Source organism: Cydia pomonella, chromosome 25, assembly GCF_033807575.1.
Source record: "Cydia pomonella isolate Wapato2018A chromosome 25, ilCydPomo1, whole genome shotgun sequence".
Classification (NCBI taxonomy): domain Eukaryota; kingdom Metazoa; phylum Arthropoda; class Insecta; order Lepidoptera; family Tortricidae; genus Cydia; species Cydia pomonella.
In genome coordinates, this window is record NC_084727.1 from 9,745,450 (window position 1) to 9,767,724 (window position 22,275).

The 22,275-nt window shown below is 36.7% G+C and overlaps 1 protein-coding gene across 1 annotated transcript; it reads right to left on the bottom strand.

The window, feature by feature from the left end:
* Positions 1 to 822: 822 nt before the first annotated feature.
* LOC133531387 (uncharacterized) lies at positions 823 to 21,307 on the bottom strand. The gene is made up of 12 exons (XM_061869584.1): positions 21,140 to 21,307; positions 15,684 to 16,426; positions 14,712 to 14,910; positions 14,352 to 14,511; positions 11,770 to 12,693; positions 10,389 to 10,542; positions 9,597 to 9,746; positions 7,586 to 8,060; positions 6,586 to 6,715; positions 5,942 to 6,053; positions 4,798 to 4,959; positions 823 to 2,578 (listed from the first exon to the last, which is right to left on the bottom strand). Exons 2-12 carry the CDS (start codon positions 16,410 to 16,412, stop codon positions 2,471 to 2,473), a joined length of 3,303 nt encoding a protein of 1,100 aa, XP_061725568.1. The 5' UTR covers positions 16,413 to 16,426; positions 21,140 to 21,307; the 3' UTR covers positions 823 to 2,470.
* Positions 21,308 to 22,275: the final 968 nt, after the last annotated feature.

Genomic DNA, 22,275 nt, shown 5'->3' on the forward strand with positions numbered 1-22,275 from the left:
TCCGTAGCGAATGAAACGCATCTGTCACTGTCGCACTTATATGGAAGAGTGATAGAGAGAGATGGCTATGATACGCTACGGAGCGTTAACGATTGGCACATTGGCTAAGCACCCTGGTGAGAAGCCCAGAACCGAGAAAAGTGGCGCTGTCTTGTGTAGGAGGCCAAGTTTCATTTTGGGTCACTAAGCCAACAGAGTAAGGTAAATAAAATAAATAATACATATTTAGGGACAATCAAGATGTTAGCCCCAACCCCCCAACCAGGGTAGGTAGCCACAAAACAAATTGACTCAATTTTTTTGTTTTAATTGCAAGTTTGAGAAAAGCACTATACATATCTCGGCGAGAAACGGGGTTACCGGCCGCGTATCTCTATCCGTATATATCTACTTGGCCTGCAACCCTACGTTTCCCGGCCTCTATAGTAATAATAAATAAATAAATAAATATTATAGGACATTATTGCACAAATTGACTAAGTCCCACAGTAAGCTCAATAAGGCTTGTGTTGTGGGTACTTAGACAACGATATATATAATATATAAATATTTATAAATACTTAAATACATAGAAAACACCCATGACTCAGGAACAAATATCCATGCTCATCACACAAATACATGCCCTTATCAGGATTTGAACCCGGGACCATCAGCTTCGTAGGCATGGTCACTACCCACTAGGCCAAACCGGTCGTCAAAGTAATGTACTATTGCAACTCCTTCGAATAGAATATACCTATTGGTTCATTCAAGTTATGTATGGAATGAGCACTCTTTACTAAAGGTTTGAACTCATAGGTGTTGAAATGAAACAAAAAATCCTACTAAATATTAATTTATTTCAAGATATCAGTGCAGTGTTAATCTTATTGGATTAAAAAGCAATCATATTTACAAGTATCTTAGCCAAAGGCAACTTTAAATCTTAATACAAACAGACATGGGTGTATAAATCGTTTCAAAAACTTTAATGAATTTCTTATTGTTTCAGTAATGGATACTTTTAATATTTTAACCTTTTCAACGCCAAAGACCACTAAAACGGTCATCGTCTGTCGTGCCCGCGACGCCAATGACCATTAAAAAGGCTATGGCGGACGTTGTCAAAGCGACTTTCCTACTGTCAGTTAAGCTTCATATTCGCTCTTCACCAGTTAACTTTTTGGCGTCCATGGCATTTCTTGACACGTGTGGAAAAGCGTTGAAAAGGTTAAGCGCCACTTGCACCATTCCACTAACCCGGAGTTAACCGGTACCATGGTACAACTTGAAGTGTCAATCCAGTGGGGTTAACGATTAACCGGTTAAATCCGGGCAAAGGGAATTTGAAATAGAGATGGATTGTCAAAGAAAATTTTGTAGCCACACTAAATTTACTGCCATTTCCGACACTTTTTGATATTTAACAAATTTAACACATATCAGTGTAAGGACAAGAATGAAATTCAAATGGCGTTCTAAAAGTTTTAATCATGTGTCGAAAGATGGCAATAAATTTACGGTAGCTATAAAGTTTTCTTTAACAATCCGCCTCTATTTCAAATTCTCTTTGTCCGGGGTTAGTGGGATGGTGCAATTCTTCTTCCTCGCGTTGTCCCGGCATTTTACCTCGGCTCATGGGAGCCTGGGGTCCGCTTGACAACTAATCCCAAGATTTGGCGTAGGCACTAGTTTTTACGAAAGCGACTGCCATCTGACCTTCCAACCCAGAGGGTAAACTATGTGCAATTGGTATATTAAAAGTTACTCTATGGCATAGAGAAATATAAGTACAGAAAAAGTGGTAACTCCATACATCAGTTTTCTTACCAAAATGCGAGTTATTTCATAGTCGACATTTAACATCAAGTAGTGGACTTATCAGTACCGCTATTTGATACCAGATGTCACAAGTGTCGCAAATGACGAAAAATTTAATGCCAAAACAATTTACAATTAATATTAGGGATCGTGCATGAACTGTAGGAGGCAGCACAGGAGCCGTCAGATTTTTGGCGCGAGGCGTAAATGTGATGTTTATTGTTCCGATGTAGCCCACAAGATGGCAGACCCTACTATGCACAAGAAAACACGTGACATGTAAATGTACATGTTTATGGTTCCGATTCAAGCCACAAGATGGCAGACCCTCCAACGCGCACGGTCCCTATTACAAGCTGAAAGAGTCGAAAATAGAGTTCCGGTTAATCCGGTTATAATATTAGCTGAAAATTGTTGAGCATTAGAGTTTTCGTTCGTCGCGACAACTATTGTCAACTAGCAGTACTGATAAATTCCGTTATTTGACGCTAGGTGTCGACTACGAAATAACTAGCATTTTGGTAAGATAACTGATGTATGGAGTTACTGTTCTTTCTTTACTTATACTTCTATATGCTCTATGGTTTAAAACATGTGCCAGTGCTGCACTCTGGCGGCACAAACAACATTGCAGTTATTACTATTACATTCAACTGGTCTACGGTCTCTATAAAAGGGCTATGTATTTGCGGAATAGGTTCGAATAGTCTATGCTTTTATCTTTGGTGTCGGACAGCCGATGTACTTGCACGTCTCCTTCGTTTGTCACCAGTGCCTGTGAAAAAGCAATATTAAATAAATAATAATAAAAAATAAATATTTGGGGTCAAATCGACCTAGCCCCAAACTAAGCAAAACTTGTACCATGGGTACTAGGCGACGATATATATATAACGTATATAGATAGATACACACTTATATACATAGAAAACACCAATGAGTCAAGAACAAATATCTATGTTCATCACACAAATAAATGCCCTTACCGGGCTTCAAAGGCAGGGTCACTACCGACTAGGTCGGACCGATCGTTATAATAATAAATTAGGCGTAGATATTTCTACACATTTTTTGAGAAAAATACTGTACATCGGCCGAAATAGGAATCGCCAGCCTCGTGTAACTAAACTACCTCGCTTTACTCGTCCGACAATTTAATAATTCATGCAACTTGGATATTTTATTAAGGTTGTTATCCAGTGTGTTTATTTATTTAAACTTTATTGTACAATACACGAAAAGCCCAAATGGCAGACTTAAGGATGACTCACGCTAAAAGGCCCGGGCCAGGGCCGAGGCGTCCGACACTTCAGTTTTCTATAGAAAGCATCACAAGATCACCGATCACCTGTCATAGAAAACAAAGTGTCGGAAGCCTCGGCCCGGACACGGACCGTTCTAACGCAAGTCAGAAGCCAGAGCTCAACGAGGGGGGGGCGGGTTTAGGGTCTGCAACGCGCATGTAACTCCTCTGGAGTTGCAGGCGTACATAGGCTACGGAGACTGCTTACCATCAGGCGGGCCGTATGCTTGTTTGCCACCGACGTGGTATATAAAAAAAAAAGAAAAAAAAGTCATCCTTTATTCGATCTACTTTCAAGTAGGCTTCAGCTCGATCCAGATCGTCAGCGCTTGCTTGTCAAAATGATATTTATATTTAAAGATTTTTATTATTGTATGTATGTTAGTCTGTAAGGTATGTATATATGGGCCATAGTTGCCTGAAAATAAATGATATTTAATTTAATTTATTTAAGTGTAAAACTGCAGATCGTCGGCCTATAGACGGTAAGAGCAATTAGTCTTGGTGGTAAAGAGATTAACAAAAAAGAAAAAAAAGCAGTGGGGAGAAAATGCCGCCCTGTGGAACCCCAGATTGGACTTTACACCAGTCGGAAAAAGATCTGTCAGCACGAACTAACTGATGACGGTCCCGGAGATAGGATAGCAAACCATTCAATCACAGATGATGAGATGTTCACGTGCTTAAGAGAAGTCAATGGTAAATCGTGATCTACCGCGTTGAAAGCATTTGAAAAGTCGATAACGACGCTCTAACTCTGAAATTAGGCGAATTCCAAAGTTTATAGAACATTTTAGTATTTAACCTTTTGAACGCTTTTCCACACGTGTCAAGAAATGCCATGGACGCCAAAAAGTTAACTGGTGAAGAGCGAATATGAAGCTTAACTGACAGAAGGAAAGTCGCTTTGACAACGTCCGCCATAGCCTTTTTAATGGTCATTGGCGTCGCGGGCACGACAGACGATGACCGTTTTAGTGGTCTTTGGCGTTGAAACGGTTAAATCTGTCAGGAATACACTGTTAAAATCTCTCGCAATCAATCAATTCTTTATTTCGAGATAACAGTGATCCCATTTTTTGTTAGTCTTACATAAGATAAGGCAATGCTCACAGGCACCATGTATATGACACCGTAAGATTGTACACCCGTTAGTTTATAATCTAACTATCTAGGTTAGGTTAGGTTAGTTTGTAATCTAACTACCGTCAGTTTATAATGTAACCAGCGAGATTATAAATTGACGAGTGTTTACAATTTAACGGTGACATATATATATATATATATATATATATATATATATAGCAGTGGTGGCCGAGTGGATATGACGCCCGACTTTCAATCCGGAGGTCGCGGGTTCAAATCCTGGCTCGTACCAATGAGTTTTTCGGAACTTATGTACGAAATATCATTTGATATTTACCACTAGCTTTTCGGTGAAGGAAACATCGTGAGGAAACCTGCATACATCTGCGAAGAAATTCAAAGGTGTATGTGAAGTCCCCAATCCGCATCGGGCTAGCGTGGGGACTATAGCCCGAGCCCTCTCGCACATGAGTGGAGGCCTGTGCCCAGCAGTGGGACGTATATAGGCTGAATTATTTATTTATTTATTTATATATATATCGCTGTGAGACAGCACTCAGCATGTAAGACCATTAGAGAAACGCCTAAGACTGAAATATACTCACTAATGCTCCATCGCTGGATATACAGGCCATTGTGGAATTTATGCCAGTATGTTTAGGGTATATATCGCTGTGAGTCAGCTCCCAGCAGGAAAGGCCTTCAGGGGAAACCGTGAAGATGCAGAACGGGTTGATGCGGGACCAGAGGACTGATGTCATGGACAACTGTAAAAAAAATATTGTTAAGTATGAATAAAATAGTACATTACGATACAAATGCGAAAAATAGGAAATTCGAAACGAGTGGCGATAAATTAAAACACGACCGAAGGGAGTGTTTTAAATCGACACGAGTTGCGAATTACCTATTCGCACATGTATCGTACAACGTTTTACAGTACATATGGCCCTTTAAATGTTCGACACAGTAACGTAATATGCTACTTCTCGCACTAGTGCTATAAAGTAGCCCCATATGTACTGTAAAAATGATTTTCTACTCGTCGACTGTAATGGTTGAATTAAGATTTCGTTTACCAAACTATAATTGCGTACATTTCATGTATGGGCTCCCAACTCAACTATAATATTCATATCGATACTATAAAAAAAAAAGACCAATCACGTTCCGCCACGCCCCTATAGAAAAGACATAAACGGGCGACAATAATCGCGCGTTTATGTCTTTTGTACATTTTTTTGTCTACTGAGATACTTTTAGATGACTCGTAGAAAAAGCATTGTAAACAATAGTGATATAATCAAGCCTTTCAATCTCGTACCTTACTTAGGCAACTCAGCTTCGTTGCCTAAACACGGTACTCGGCTAAAAAGCTCTCTATTATATCACGATTATATTAAATACTATTTCCCCACTGCTAAATTTAGTCCTATTTGCTAAGTTAAAACGGTAGACGTTTTGTTGTCTCCCACCAAATCTTGGTGGGCAACAACGAATTCGACTAAATTAAGCAAGTTGTGTTTAGTATGTGGTCAACTTGTCAGTAATATTCAAACGATTTTTTAATTTCGTTAATCGAAATTTAATTATCTGCCACTCTATCGCTCGAATATGCAAGAGTGATAGAGGCATTATGAAATTTCGATTTTCGTGTTTCGCGGTAGGCCCTCTGCTAATGCTAGTGGCGCCCCCTACGCAGACTTTGTGTAATATTCCCTATTGAAAAATGAATGCACAAAAACTTACTCTGCTAGTTATATTGATATCACCAGCGCTATGATTGTGAATGCGTGGTTTATCGACGAACCTTCCCTTGAAGTCAGCTTGGGGTCCCGATGGTTCTTGCGGAGGGCTGTTGCTGAAAATATTTAAAATAATGACGACGTTTAAAATCAACAGCGATATAGAAGCTGGTATATGCTATAGTCTATACTTTTAGGTATTTAAATAAACGTAAACAAAATCTACCCTCAAATGACTCCTTAAGCCAATTGAGGGTAGATGAGAACATTACACGATCAAATAATGTAGGTTAAAGTCAGGTCGTTCAGTGACTGATCCAGGCGGTTTTGTATTTAGTTTGTTAACCAATAAATGTTATAACTACCCGAAAATGTACAAATTGTTTGTTTACTTTTATTTAAATACCTAAAGATACAGAGTATAAGTTTGGGCATAGAGAAATATAAAAGAGGAAAGAGTGCTTATTTCATACATCAGTTTTCTTACTAAACCGCGAGTTATTTTCGTAGTCGAATTCAAGTAGTTGACAATAGATGTCGCGAAGAACGAAAAGTCTAATGCTCAACAATTTTCAGTTTATATTATAACTAAATCAACTCAAAGGCTGGCAGGGTCGCCATGGTGAGAAAAAAGTCAAGTAGCCTTACCGGCAGTCAAGTGTAAGCAGTACTCTGGCCTCCACCAGGGAGTACAGGCTGATAGTTCCAGCGTCTGATGCTGCGAGGAAATAGGGTCCATGGGGTGAAACCTCCAGGCAAGTTATGGATGAGGTGTCCGCTGGAAATAACGCAATGTGGTTAATATTATAGCCTGGAATTGAGGATTGCCGTATGAGAGTGATTAACACGTGAGCGAAGCGAGGTCGTGAAGTAACAAGGCTGGCAATTTAAAATCCAGCCGGTATATGTATTTTTCTTATTATACTTCACGGAAATGAGTGCTGTTCTAAAAATATTAGATTACGAATAGATTTAGTTTGTATTACAAGTTCAAAAAGTACTATAAAAGCTATTACAGTGTTTGTTACAAACTTATAGTTTAGCCCAGGACTGTCTCATTTCAAACACAGACAGAGATCATTCTATCTAACACCCAAAAGAAAAGGACTAGTATTGTTTTTTTTTTACTGACTGACAAGTTATGTTTGCCAGACTATATCTAATGACATTATTTCTGAGCATGTCCACCTCAGACCCAGAAGCACTTGTTTTGTTTTTAATTTGGAATTACTCTGCTAGTTTTTAGTATTTATATAATAATTCAGAATAGATTACGAAATATGTAGGTAAGTACAAACATTTTAACGTAGTTCAAAATACTTGTCACTATTATAGTCTGTATCTTTCGGTATTTAAAAAAAGGTAAACACAATTTGTACATTTTCGGGTAGTTTTAATATTTATTGGTTAACCAACCAAATACAAAACCGCCTGGATCTGTCACTGAACGACCTGACTTTAAACCTACATTATTTGATCATATCTTGTTTTCATCTACCCTCAGCTGCCTTAAGGAGCCATTTGAGGGTAGATTTTGTTTACCTTTTTTTAAATACCTAAAGATACAGACTATAGTATCCATTTATTTGTGTTCCCCCACTAAGCTTTAATAGGTATGGTATTTAAAAAATAAATGATTTATACTCACTAGAAACACACAGCCTCTCAATCTTCACAACGCCCAAACTCCTCGTACAACTCAAAACCTCCCCATTATTCTTGGCCACCAAAAACCTATCACTATTATTATACTGCACAATTTTCAAATCGCCACAAACGATCCCACTTTCCCAATCGTGGGGTAATTTATTTTCAACTGGCAATTTTCTTGCGCTTGCAACACTGCGCGGTCTGTCAATGTCACTTTCTGCCGATTTTTGGCGCGTATAATTTCTTGCCAGTATTTTCTCTTGTTTTCTTTTTGACATTCTTTTTTTACCAGCGTTCAGATTAAAAGCATTATCGCTTACGTCTTTAGCGCTCAAGAGTTTGGCTAGAGATATTGTTTGAATTTTGTCTAGTTTCATTTTAGACCAGAACGCTTTGCCTAAGACGTGAGTATTGGATTTATCTTGAATTATCGTCCATATTGTTATGATTCCTAGTCGTTGTAATGAACAGATCTGTAAGAATTAGATTAGGTAAATTAAGTACAGTCACGAACTATAATTTTTGAGCCATTTAAGGTTGAAACTATATATATCTTACTATATTAATCTTACAGGTGTGTTTCAATCTCCCTTTGTTCTTTGCTTTATTTTCTTTGTGCGAATTGTTTTGTGTCTAAAAATTGTTTTATTGTGTAATTAAGTGTAGTTAGTATAGTTGTAGTTTTCGCTCTTTAATGTGTATTATATGCTGCGCATACATGCTTTTGATGGCATTCCCAAACAAAACCTCAACTTAAAGTAATGATTTCATGTAATAAATGTTATCTGTTTGTGTGCCTAATAAATAAAATAAAATAAAACTAATTTGGTTGGTAAATAACTTACAAGGAGACACCAGCCATAGTAATATTTTTCGTGGTTTTTTGAAAGAAATAAACAATTTTTATTTTTATACTAAAGGTGTGAAATGAAATGTGCAATGTGAAATCCTAAATGACTCAACAATTAAAGTCCGCGACTGTACCTACTTCTTTAAATGAATGAACCTCGTTTTGTTACGAAGACACGAGTTTAATTACAATAGTAAACTGGCAACCCTGGTGAAAAGATGGTTTTCCATTGTTCCAGCGTACAGATTGAATTTAAATAACAGTTTCAATTTTGGAAAAAAGAAATTTCACTCGAAACTTTGCTATATCTATCCCAAACTTTCACGTACATCAGAGATATACGTACTAGTTTCTGGCAGTCCGACTTCTGCGAGGGTCAGACTGAATTTGACAATTCTATTGGCAGACAACTCTTTGCAAGTACCGCCATACACTGACAGATTTGTACCTACGTATATCCCTAATTAATAATAGCATGAATTATCTGAAATGATTTTTCGCCTCTAACCCTATATAAGCTAAAGGCATTGTTTATTTTGTGTGCGGTGGTTACCTAATTAGTGAAAAGGATCAAGCCCGTTTAAAATGCAATTTTAGCGCACCTACTAGGGTTGAAAAAAAAACCAGGTAACTTCACGGTTTTTTCTAAAAGCCATGTAAAGTTTTCTTTTTCGAAAAAAACAATGTCACTTAGTGTCTATATTTATCCGATAAAACAAAAAAATCGGAAATAAACGAAAAAACCGCACTTTGAAAAGATTGGTGAAATTTCGCAATTATATTTAATCCATAATTTAGGTAGCCACACCTGCGTAGTCGTGTGTGTTGTTATCCAACTGCTGGCAATCTTTCGCAAAAAAACTGAAAAATATGGGACAAAAACGAAAATTCCAGAACGTCCTGAAAAAAGCGATTAGATTTTTTCTAGAATTTTCAACCCTAGCTCCTACACATTTTTCTTAGACATTATTTATCTTATACGGAGTTATCTTTGGCAAAACGCTAAAATTTCCTTTTAAATGGGCATGATCCTTCTCACTAATGAAAAATGGGTTTTGTATAACAGCCTAAGGTTTGAGGCCAAAAAATCATCTCAGATAATTCATACCATACATCGATGTTACTTATGGTCACCTGTGACATAGGACTTCTATCATACCTGTCCTACAACTCTTCTCCCGCTGTCCTGCGCTTGCGCCGCCCTGAGGAACTCCAGCCCCACCGTGCGGTCAATGGCCTCTCCGTCAGTCAAGTTGGCAGCACTGCTCGTGTATGCGCACGCTTGCAACGCGTGGGGTATCTGTGGGCGCTGTCAAATGAACACCGTTAAGTTTTGAACGTACGTCAAAAGGAATGCCTTAAGACATTCTGTACCAGTCCACCATTGGGTCAAAAAGAGACGTTTGTAGGGTGCAGGCTTTGTACTTGAGAATAATTAACCGATATCGAATATATTATAATGATTCATAAATTATATCATAAACTTAAACATATACCTTGAATGATCTTCGAGCAAGACCGGCTTCCGACACGTCGGGAGGGAGGAGCCTATCGATATCTTACCGTACAAATCATTCTGCCATTTCTTGCGGGGGGAAACGTGTACACAGTCGCACTTCTCACATACAAAATCTAATGAGTAATGACACTAATGATGACACAAATACAAAGAAAATGACATACGTCAAAGACAAATCTTGCACACCTCGATCTCTTTTTGTGTACGGACGAGTCACAACATACATCCCCATAGGTAAAGGTTGTACCTATGCTTTGGCAGAGGGGAAATAGTACGAATGCCGTCTCCCTTCCCGGTGTTGCTCGAAGACTTAGATAAATAATACATTAATACCAATATACATTAATATACTTACTGTGAAACATTACTTATATCTGTCAGATAAATGTATGCTTTTACCTTAGAAAAGCCAGAATATAATAAAATAAGTACCTGATCATTAACATTGATATTCTGATTATATTCCCTGTCAGTTTCGGCTGCAGTCAATAATTCTGCATTTATTTTGACTATCTCATCTTTCTTTGAGCTGGCAACATCTTCCCGCCATGTCGGTGATTCTGACAAATCCCAAAGATGCAAGGAACTGAAATTATTTCAATAAAAATGCAAAACTCCGTAATTTTCTTTGTGGCAGATAAATAAATTTGAAAATTTCTTACGAAAGATGACGCTATCGTTTAGCTAGCCGTACACACTAGGGTATGCCTGCGCAGTTTTGCCTGTACCATAGATATAATAAATAAATAATAAATAAATAAATATTATAGGACATTATTACACAAGTTGTCTAAGTCCCACAGTAAGCTCAATAAGGCTTGTGTTGAGGGTACTTAGACAACGTATATATAATATATAAATATTTATAAATACTTAAATACATAGAAAACACCCATGACTCAGGAACAAGTATCCATGCTCATCACACGAATACATGCCCTTACCAGGATTTGAACCCGGGACCATCAGCTTCGTAGGCAGGGTCACTACCCACTAGGCCAAACCGGTCGACATATAATATTCCTAAAGATTGAGGCTAAGCCAGCTGTCGCCGTAGCCTCACACACATAGCCACATTTTTGTGTACGATTAACAATGAGTAACCAAAAGTTGTGGTCATATCTCTAAACTATCGTCATTTTTATAATTTTAATCTGACTTGAAAGGATTTGTACTACCTAAAATGAACAGATAAACATTATAACACAACTTTATTATGTACTTATCAACCAGTACAATTTTGTGAGTTGATGAGTTCGATATTACAACAATCAACGGCGGAAATCCATGGGACACACAGTTTTCAATTGTTTGGTTCAGTTAAATGTAACCCCCGTCTTACAACAACGTTATATGCAACATTTAATTACTTTTTATAAAATAAAAATAAAAACATACAAGGTGGCCAGAAAATATGTGCATTCCCGTTGCCGTTTTGGGTTTATACTAAGCAACTTTTAGTATATACATATTTTTACTACACGGTGTATAGCTGCAGCTTAAACAAACAAAATAGAGCAAAAATAAGTTTTATATGAAAAACTTAAAATCGCTCAATTTTTTAAACTGTGGTATCTGAAGCTACATAAACTAATTACAGGCATAGATATACCTTATCCTATTGTAAGTACAAAGTTTCAGAGCAATCTAGCTAGTCGTTTTAAAATGAGAGCGTAACTACATTTGTATGGAGAATCGAGCTTGTTGTTGACTCTTAATGAAGATGTGTGAAGCGCTTTCAACCTAGACAAACAAATTAACAAACACGAAAGCAAATAAAAACTCGTCAAAATAACTAAACATAAAATCTTACCCATCTTCTAAAGCGGCTACTAGCAATCCATCAGTATTTCCTCTAAATCTTCCTAAAACCACATTATCTATGGCAACCAAAATTTTTATCGGCTCACTCCTGGCAACACTAGCGTCCCATAGACAAACTAGACTTTTCCCCGCCAAAACTCCATTAGTAAATTTCTTATGCACCGTTAAAACTAAATTACTTTTATCCTCTGAAAATATTAAACTAGTAATTTTTGCGTGTTTTAGAAAAGACTTCTCTTCTGAGATCTTCTTAGTTGTTATACCGACATAACCAGAGCTAAAAGGTAAGTTTGATTTCGTTATATTTCCCGATACCGTGCCATTTAAATTTAAAACATGGCTGACTTTTCTTTCAACCTTCTTTAAAAACCTTCCCAATGCGTTCGTACTAAAATCATCCTTTAATTTACTTTTATATATTTCATATGGCAACATTTCACAACTACCAACCCCACTTTTTTGCTCAAGTAAAATTCTTAATTCATTATCTTTGTATTCTTTGAATGCATCAAAATCATTTTTCCCACGATCTTCGAATAAAAACTTAAATTTCGACGTATAATCATCAGTATTCCTTTTATTTTTCTTTAAAGTATGATCATTTAAATAAATATCTGCTTTAGAAAATTTTACAGGATGCTGGGTCCATTTATTCTCCACATCAATCTCATCAGTTTGAATTTCTTCAGTGATGCCATCATCAAAAGTTTGAACTCCACTTTGCGTATAATTAGTTCGGCCGAATGTTGACATATACAAGTCGTAGGATATAGGCTTCATTTCTAAGAGCGTGAACGACATTTCGTGCAGTGTTACCATGCTCAATATGTCTTTTGCTCGACGCAGCATGTTTTCGACTATGCGTTTCTTTCGTTTCTTTTCTTTTGATTTGTTGAAATCTATGAAGAGAGGTCTGAAAAGACACACACACATTTACATATACACCGTGGGCCAATTAAACCCGACAGATTTTAACCACGCATTCCTGAGGTCATAAGGAGCAAAAATGTTATATGAGTTTTGGCCAAATTCGCCAAAAAAATTCTTTTTGCGTTTTCTGCACACGACACGTTATTTATTTTTACACCTTGGTGAAAAAAAATCATTATAACGAATAAGTAAAGTTTTTTTTTTATTTACAGACGAAAATTGCGAGTTTACTTTAAAACTTTAATATCTGTCAGTAGTTATGTCTAAACCAAGTCACATAGTGGCAGCGTCACAGCTAAAAAGGCGTTTTTGACTAAGTTATAAAAAAAAAACAAATTTTCACAGAAACTGTCATTATCTCTAAAACAAGACCGATTTCAGAAAACATTGTATGACATTTTAGTCTCTAAATGCGGTCAAGAATACACCTTTGAAATCTGTCGGGTTTAATTGGCCCACGGTGTATATCTAAGGACGGGCCTTACAGGCAATAAGAATGGGGCCAGTACAGCGGTGTCACGCACACAAATTCGAGCCAATCGTGCAGTCTAACGCCACACCGCGATTGGTTGATGAGTTCGCATCACGCACGCGATTGGTCGCAACTAGTTGCGTTATACTGCACGATTGGCTTTAATTCGTAAGTACCTGAGGGCCTACCGCGAACCACGTTCGACGTGTTGCCTCTCTGTCGCACTCGTAAATTCGTACGTAAGCGTGACAGGGAGGCAACACGTCGAACGTGGTTCGCGGTAGGCCCTCTGAACTAGCACCATTCTTAGTGCCCATAAGACCCATCCTTAAATATATGCCAATGCAAACACTCTGTAAACACGAACACAAAATGAATTATTAATATCTTATGTTTAAGATCAGGGACCGAGCGCGTTGGAGTGCCTGTCACCCTGTGTCCAAGATCGGAAACTTAAACTAGACATTTACTGTCACTTTAGAAAAGGGAGTGTTGCATTACCTGTAATGTGCACTAAAGGCCAAATGATGGCAGATTTTACTAAGCGCAAGAGAGCGTGCGTGAAATGTACTAGAGGTTAACGTTAATACCTTTAGACAGAATATATCCAATTCGACGAAAATAAAAACAGGTATTAACATTCCTGACAACATACCAAAAACAACCTACTTAATTAAGTCGGCTTCATTATTGCTCACCATCTCACCAAGCTTTGGCGTCTACCGTTTTCAGGTGGCAATTTCGATTTTTAGAAGAGCATGCAGAAATTAACAAAAAAAAACTATTTATATGACAAGGATAAACAATAAGTAATAGCGCTATCCTTTCTCCCCCTTGTACAATTTTTCCTCTGAGAAACCTCTGGCTACAAGGTGGCAAAATCCTCCAACGCGCATGATCCAATATGTTTTTTTTTATACTACGGCGGTGGCAAACAAGCATACGATGGTAAGCAGTGCCTATGTACGCCTGCAACTCCAGAGTTACATGCTCGTTGCCGACCTTAACACTCCGCACTCGTTGACCTCTGGAAATCTTACTCACCGGCAGGAACTGAACACTATGAGTAGGGTCTAGTGTTATTTGGCTGCGGTTATCTGTAAGGTGGAGGTTACTTCCCCATTTGGAGTAAATGTAAGAAAATACAAGGGTAATAATATGATTAATACCTCTCCAGCACCTCCACTGTCCTCATGCTAGAAACAGCACTGGAACTGTCCTGAAAACCCTCATCCAGAGAACTGGCCTTGTCTTCTTCTGTTTCTCGGATAAACTCCATGGCCGCCGGCTTGGATTTAGCTGAGCGCTGCTCGCGAAGGTCGAAGCTCCCTGATAATTTCAATTTTAAATAGTTAATCTAAACAGTCATTATTGTGGGCATTTTCTGTCTGCACAAGACGGGTTCTCTGTTCATAAGCACTTTTCACTACAAAGCAAAAAAGTCTTATCGGCTACAAGCGTAGCGCTCGCGCTGACAGAGAATACGTTAGTATCCCAACAGACCACTGATCCAGCAATAAAGATCATACCTGAATCCAGCATATTTTCCTCGTCCTTTTCCTTTTCTCTCTCCCCTGCTTCTCCATCAACCTCCATATCTCCCCTACCTTCTGACTCATGTTCAGAGCTTCCTTGGTTACTATTCTCGCTGTGGTAAGAGTCAAAGTCAGATTCGTAGCTTTCGAAATCATCTTCGTAACTTACTTCTTCGTCGCTTTTTGTTGGAGCCTGAAAATTGAGGAATTATATTAAAATAAGTAAGAGATGATGGAAACCTATCATTTTCTTTGGTAAAACCTTTAGTAAAGGCATTCCTCAAAAGGTCTCCTTTGTCCGGGACGTGACGCGTATGGCATTTACCTCGATAACCAGCAGAAATCTGTATTACCTATATACCGTTGAATTTAAAGTTATCAAACGTTATCACTCCAAATATCTGCTTCTTGGCTTTATCAGAATTGTTCTTAAGAAAATAGCGTCTTGTACTGCCCACACTGTTCACTGTCCATCGGTGGACCTTATTACAAAAGACATAAGGTCCACCGATGGACAGTTAACCTTTTCGCCGCCATTGGCTTGATATAAAGTCAGTACATTTAGTACCCCACACGCCACGACTTCATATCAAGTCGTGGTTTTGGTCAGGTTTGTATACGTGCAATCTTTGACGTGGCGTTGATGACACTTTATTAATGCATTGACGTGGCGACGAAAAAGTTATGAGTTTTGCTGTTTGTATCCGATACTTTTTTGGAAAACTACAATAAAACCGATAAAAGCTTTTATAGAAAAGTTATGAAGTAAAAGTAAAGAGGTACTAATTGGTAGATGAAACAGAAGAGAACAATATACTATTTGTAGGTAACAATAATGGCGTTATTCATAAACAAACTACAAGCCTCAATTAGCTTATTAGTCGTTTGTCTTTGTCTGTCATTTGGAATTATTAATTATAAGAAAGGGATAAAACGTTTGTCATCAACAAACATCGTATCGCATACCTTATTCATATCTTCGTCTAGCCCCACAAAAAAAGCCTTCGGTCTCGCCATCAACTTTTGTTTCAAATTGTTCATTTCTTCATTATTATCTATTCTATCAGGTGTCAATTCTTTCACTTCATTTTCATCCAAAGTCCTTGTTTTTGTTCTAACTCGTTCTCCATTATCTTTTTCATTTATTTTAATATCTTTAACCTCTTTCTCGTCTTTTTCTTTTCTAATATCACCTTTAGGCTTATATTTATCTATAGCTTTATCGTTACTTATATTTAAATCTAACTTTCTCTTAGCTATAGGAGAATTAACAGTAACATTCACAAATGGTAGATCTTTAGCTGTTCGAGCTCTTACATTGCTAGTAATATTACTTGTTTTAGCTTTATTAGTACTATTGCTTGCTTCATTGGTTCTAGGTTTGCTACTAACTTTACTTGTACTATTATTAGTTCTACTAGTACTAATTTTGCTTGAACTACTAACTTGACTTATGGACGACGGTGAGGATTTTAAATAGTCTTTCATTGGTGAATGTTTATAGTCTTTTGCTGACCCTGGTAGTTTTTTTGGAGTTTTATAAATATCAGCAGTAGTGGACTTTTGCACGAAGTTCCGCGGAGTCGAAACATTGTAAGTGGTTTTCTTTAGTTTTTCTTCTTGTGTCTTTATTTTATCTTCTTGCAGTTTGTCTTTGCTTGTAGTTTTTTTAATGGGCTTTTTGGCAGCTTGCATGTTTTCAGCAATACCTAAAATGTTGTAATTTCTATTTTATATTAAGGTGGTTCGATTAGGTTACCCAAAGCTTAAACCTCACTAGATGGCGCCACAATTGCAAATTTTGAGTTTTAATTTTTTTGTGGAGTAGTCTTGGTATTTCTATACTGTAAATTATGTTTAGCGCACTCATTAAATAAATATTGAACTATTACAACAAACATTGAACACTTCATTGTACAAAAACTACCCCTTAATGTCGACAGAATGTTTCTTGACTCTATTTCTAAGTATCACTCACACATTCAAACAGTCTTACTGGGATCCTTGTAGTAGACAATTTGGCACAGCGTGAGTAGGCTTCAATAGCGTTGCGGTATGTACGTGGAAATACATGCAAGAGGATGTGGGTTCGAAACTCATAATTTTTTTTTTTTGTTATCAGTATTATCAAGTAGGTACCTATTATTAATAAATTATTTTATGAGAAATATGAGCGTTTTCCATAAAAATATTAAAAATCTGATTCTCACACATCATGATATTTTTGGGTTCTTCCAACTCAGAATCACTAGCATAATCAATCCTCGTGTTAAAAAAACCCGAAAATTTGTATTGAAATTTTAGTTTTACATTGAAATTTCTTTCACACTAAAATGTGACGTAATGGTATGGATATTTTAGGATATCTTTCTTTAATGCTAGGGTGGATAAGAGTCTAAGTAGAATGAACCTAAGAAAGTCCAAATTTGTAAGTCAGATTTTCCGGTATTTTTTTCAAAAAAAAAACGCTGTTTTGTTCTAAAATTAAAGCAATCCCTTACTGCCCAGCCTTTAAAAAAGTAGGTACTATTTTACAGTAGAATTAAAACATTTTTTTTACGATACATTTAATTAAATTACAGTGAGTTACAAAATTGCATGGCCTTCTATTTATAACCATTATAAAAAGAAATAAGATATTTACCATGTTTGTTTATATTATTGATTTCCCGATATTTTGTCACAACTAGAAGTTTCACACAATGCCTAGAGATAGAAAATTATTTATTTATTTTATTTATTGACAATTTCATTCAACGGATCACATCATATCCAATTTATGTGTTTATGTATTGCATTGTTTTCTACCTAGTTGGTTATTAAATTCTGTTACTTCAATAATCTTTATCTACATAAAATATACCAACGAAAGTTTAATAAAGTATATATTAAAATGAAGTACACAAAATCAGGAATTACATATGACAATATCATTCAAAATCGCCTCCTCTGGCTTTAACACAGGCCCTCAAACGACGAGGCCAGTCATCAATAGCGGCACGCACGATTGTCATGTCTATTTCCGTCACTGTCTTAACTATGGCCCGCTTGAGGGAGTTAAGATTTGTGTGGGGTTTAGCACAGGCTTTCTCCTCAATAACCTGCTATATGGCATAATCCAGGGGGTTAAGGTCCGGGCTGGAGGACGGCCAGTCTTCGTGGGCAATAAAGTCAATTTTGTTCCTTCGAAACCAGGCTTGAGTTGTTTTTGCCTTATGTGCAGGAGCTGAGTCCTGTTCAAAGATCCATGGCTGGTTTTGAAATAGGGTGTGGCTTAAGGGCTTCACTATTGGTTCGAGAACGGTTTCCAGTTTCCGGTTTTCACACCTTTTTCACAGAAATGAATCTGTGTTAGCCCTGAGTATGACACACCCAAAATCATGTTTGGCGGGTGCCCACATTTGTGCAACGCAATAGGGTTGTTTCCATCTACAAATCTTAGGGCATAATTGTATCCCAAAAATTTTTTTGGATTATAAGAACATGTTAAACTACTTTTAGGGGACCTGTAATGACCATATTTTTGTAAATATTGAATTTAAAATATCTTTTGGCACACGTCACGTGACCAAACTCGAAACGTCATTGAAGATTCTGATGACGTCACAACTCTCGGATTGACACTGTTGACAGTTAGGCGATTAACAACAAATGACAAATATCAGTTGACAGTTCGTATCTTCTACGTGTGTATGTAGTTATGTGTCAAACCATAAACTGTGACGTCACACAATTTTCAAAGAGCGTTTTGGGCGCGAAGCCATCTTTCAAAATATATTTTGTTAATTTAACATATTTAAAGCCGTTATTAGTATAAAAGCTGAATTTTGAGGCAACTTTTAGTTAATATAGAAAGTAATACAAGCGTTTCAAAAAATTGGAATACGATTCTCTTTTAGGCCCCAATTCATTATAGATACGACGAGATAAGCGTTATGTGTGGTATATAATTATAGCTCACAAATCCACCACATTGTCATTTTTTATTTTTTCGGTAGCATTTGTTTTAACGGAAATAAAGAGGTTGCAAATCGAGTAACAGAACTTCAGAACAGATATCATTTGATATTTACCAGTCGCTTTTCGGTGAAGGAAAACATCGTGAGGAAACTGGACAAATCCCAACAAGGCTTAGTTTTACCCTCTGGGTTGGAAGGTCAGATGGCAGTGGCTTTCGTAAAAACTAGTGCCTACGCCAAATCTTGGGATTAGTTGTCAAAGCGGACCCCAAGCTCCATTGAGCCGTGGCAATATGCTGGGACAACGCTAGGAAGAAAGAAAGAAATCGAGTAACAGAACTTAGTAACCAACTAGGTATAATAGTTATGATGTAAATGTCCATATCATGTTGGAGTCATATATGTATTAGCCAACTAATTATTCAAGATTAATACACTTAGCTCCCTTAGGTATTCGCCTAAGTACAATCTCGGACAAAATTGAGTCTTATAAAAGTGAACTAGTTTCTAGGTCATATTTTCTATGAATTGGTCATTTTTGTAGACTCCAATTACAGTTACACTTTTCCTGGTTTTTCGCGGACCAGAATATCGATGATTTTTGTAACTTGATTTAGACGTTGCTATCATTTTCAATCCAAAACCACATAAAATCACAATTCAGAACATGCGGCAGCTTTGTTTTCTATCAAGTACCTCAAGCACCAGGGCGGCTACCGGGAAAATCGAAATTCGTCAATTTCGGGCATTTTTCTCTGTCACTCTAATTACGTCTTAGTGAGAGTAAAAGAGAAAGATCCCCACAATTTGCGAATTTAGGTTTTCGCGGTAGGCCCCCAGGTCCTGTCAAGTTTCAGCAGTGTTGCCAGGTGAGCGGAAGAGAATTATCGTACTTGAGTGTCAATATTATTGTACCGTTGAAAAAAATATCGTACGCCAATCAAAAAGGCAGCCCCTAAAAATGTCTTGCAAAATAAGCTTAAACTTCCAATTAATAATAAAAAAAAGACAATTTTCGTCTAAATTGCGCCAAAAATCTGTTTATGTTTGTGTATTTTTGGGATAGACTCAAACGGTATACAGGAAATTGTGACATTTTAAACTTTAAACTTACACCAAGGAGCCGAACACCCAAAAGATACTAATTTTAGCCTATTTCTGAGAGAAAGTGTCATATTTTGCTTCAAATTACTAGACTTTTAAGGTGGCATCATCCAAGGGCTGAAATTATAGTACTTTAGTGTACGATAATGCTCTTTGGAACATTACGTCATACCGGGGCCCAAATTATCGTACATGTACGACAATTATCGTACGCCTGGTCACACTGAGTGTCAGTGTCGACAGAGTCAGCTAAAAACGCGTCAAACATCGCAACGTCGCGCCGATGCATGGAGTGGCAACGCCGCAATGTATTTGTACACGACATTTGTCACACACACATGAGTAAAATTTATAAAAATATTACGTTGATTATTGCATGATTTCTGTATGAAACAAAGTTTTTCTATTAATTTAGCGCAAATGAATATTCGAAAGTAGATAGATGCGCCACTATTTATGTAATAATATTGTGTAATTAATTAATAAATAGCGATTGTTTTTTGTATGAAAATCGAACCACCTTAAATAAAGTATTTATAAATACTTAACTATTTTACCAGAGTATTGAAGTAAAAACAAAGTGAAACAAAAAATCCAGAGCTTATTTCAAATAATTTTAACTGTAGATACGGTCACGTCTGAAAATATTGATACGGACAAAGTGCCAAAAATATGTATACAGTACCCTAATATATGGGCCATAAGGTCGTGTATACATATTTTTGGCACTTCGATTGTGTCGATGTTTTCAGACGTGACTGTACAATCATGGACTTTAATTGTTGAGCCATTTAGGGTTTAAGTTAATTTGGTTGCCAATACTAACGGTATGAAATGTCCAATGTAAAGTAAACCGTATGCAATGTATAGTGTACATACCTATGTGCTAGTTGCGGAAAGTTTAAAAAATCTCGGAAATTTCAAGAAATAGTTATAGTAATCTTCGAAAACTTTCATTTTTGAAACGGAAAATTCTAAACTATACATAAGGAGCACGAAAAATACTTCCATGTTTATTTCATTACCTACGAATGAATCTGTTTTTGTAGAACATAAGCTTGTCTCTTTTTTTTCGATGTGCTCCCGCTCGTTAGCACGTACACATTTCTCACTTGCTTAGGCGCGACTAAAGGCGAATTGTACAATATGTACAAGGTAAGCGCTTCAATTTTGGAACGCATTAACTTATCTGGAGCTATAATATCATTGTTTTGCGTGTGACTGATTTGCATACTGTACAGTATGCATATACTTTACTTTAGTGTAAATACTTTACTTTAATCCCAAAGTAAAACAATGAATAAACGAACTGCGATGCGAATTTATTCATAGAAAATCGATTACTTATAATTGACTTACCTTGACATCATTTCACAATATGGGTCAACATTAAAAATACCACTACAAAAAACTCTTAAAATTAACAATTATTCGTAGCAGTTTATTTTATCACGCAAGTAAAATTAGTTTTAAATATTATTTTATGCTATTTCACCACAATTATATGACAATCATACAAAAGTATTACAAAAGCAAAGAGCATATAATCACATTTAACACATTTCGTTGTCATGGTTACCGATTTAACACAACAAAGCTTAATTGAACAACGGCGAAAAATGGAACTAAAGTAGTTACATAGAATCGGCACGCGTTAGCATAGACAGTGGCGCCGCTGCTATTGATTGGGTTGGGTTGCTACTACTACTACAAAATTATTTAAGTCGGTGGCGAAAAAAGGAACTAATAATTTACATACATTTTACAAGTACGGTGGCGCCATGGATGCGAGTATATGTAAAAATTTTTTTTTTTTTTCGAAATGAAACTTTTTGTATAGTTCAAGTATTCTTCTTTTATATAGTCTATGATATATGACATTCAGACGTGGAGTGGCAAAACCACGTAACTTTAATTTTATTAAAATTTCTAGTTCAACCTTATTTTATTGTTATACAAATATATCGTCAACTAGTTGCGTCACTGGAAAAAGTTAAAGAAAACAGTTTTTCTCTTTCTTTTATCCAAGAACAGGTGTTCAATTTATATTTTTCTTTTAACTGATTATTATACCACTCGCAACGAATAATGGTCCTATGCCAGTTCTTTTTTTGCATAGAGTAGCCGTTACGTAAAATGTTTGTATTTTTTTTTTTGGAAATTTGGCACATTAATTTACTGTAAAAACATATACAGACAGAGCAACTTTCACTGTGATACCAACCCCGAAATGGCGAAAAAAAATTGACTCTCCCATAGGAAATTTCAACATCAGACCAGCAAAATGTATGAAACAGCCTTTTTTTCGCGATTTCGGGGTTGACATCATATTAAAAGTTGCTCAATATAACCTAAGCATTAACGGGTTTTCTAATTGCTTTACGTTCAATTACATACTGTGCGGTAAAAACATATTTTTACAATATTTTGTACACTATGCTCAACCAAAGGAGACTTAGGAACTGGCATAGGGACCATTCGACGCGGAAGCTATA

Coding starts and splice junctions, on each gene's coding strand:
- LOC133531387 (XM_061869584.1), bottom strand. CDS start 16,412: ATGCAAGCTGCCAAAAAGCCCATTAAAAAAACTACAAGCAAAGACAAA. Junction 8,061..9,596: donor GGAGAAGAGTTGTAGGACAG/GTATGATAGAAG, acceptor TAATTCTTACAG/ATCTGTTCATTACAACGACT. Junction 6,716..7,585: donor TGAGAGGCTGTGTGTTTCTA/GTGAGTATAAAT, acceptor CGTTATTTCCAG/CGGACACCTCATCCATAACT.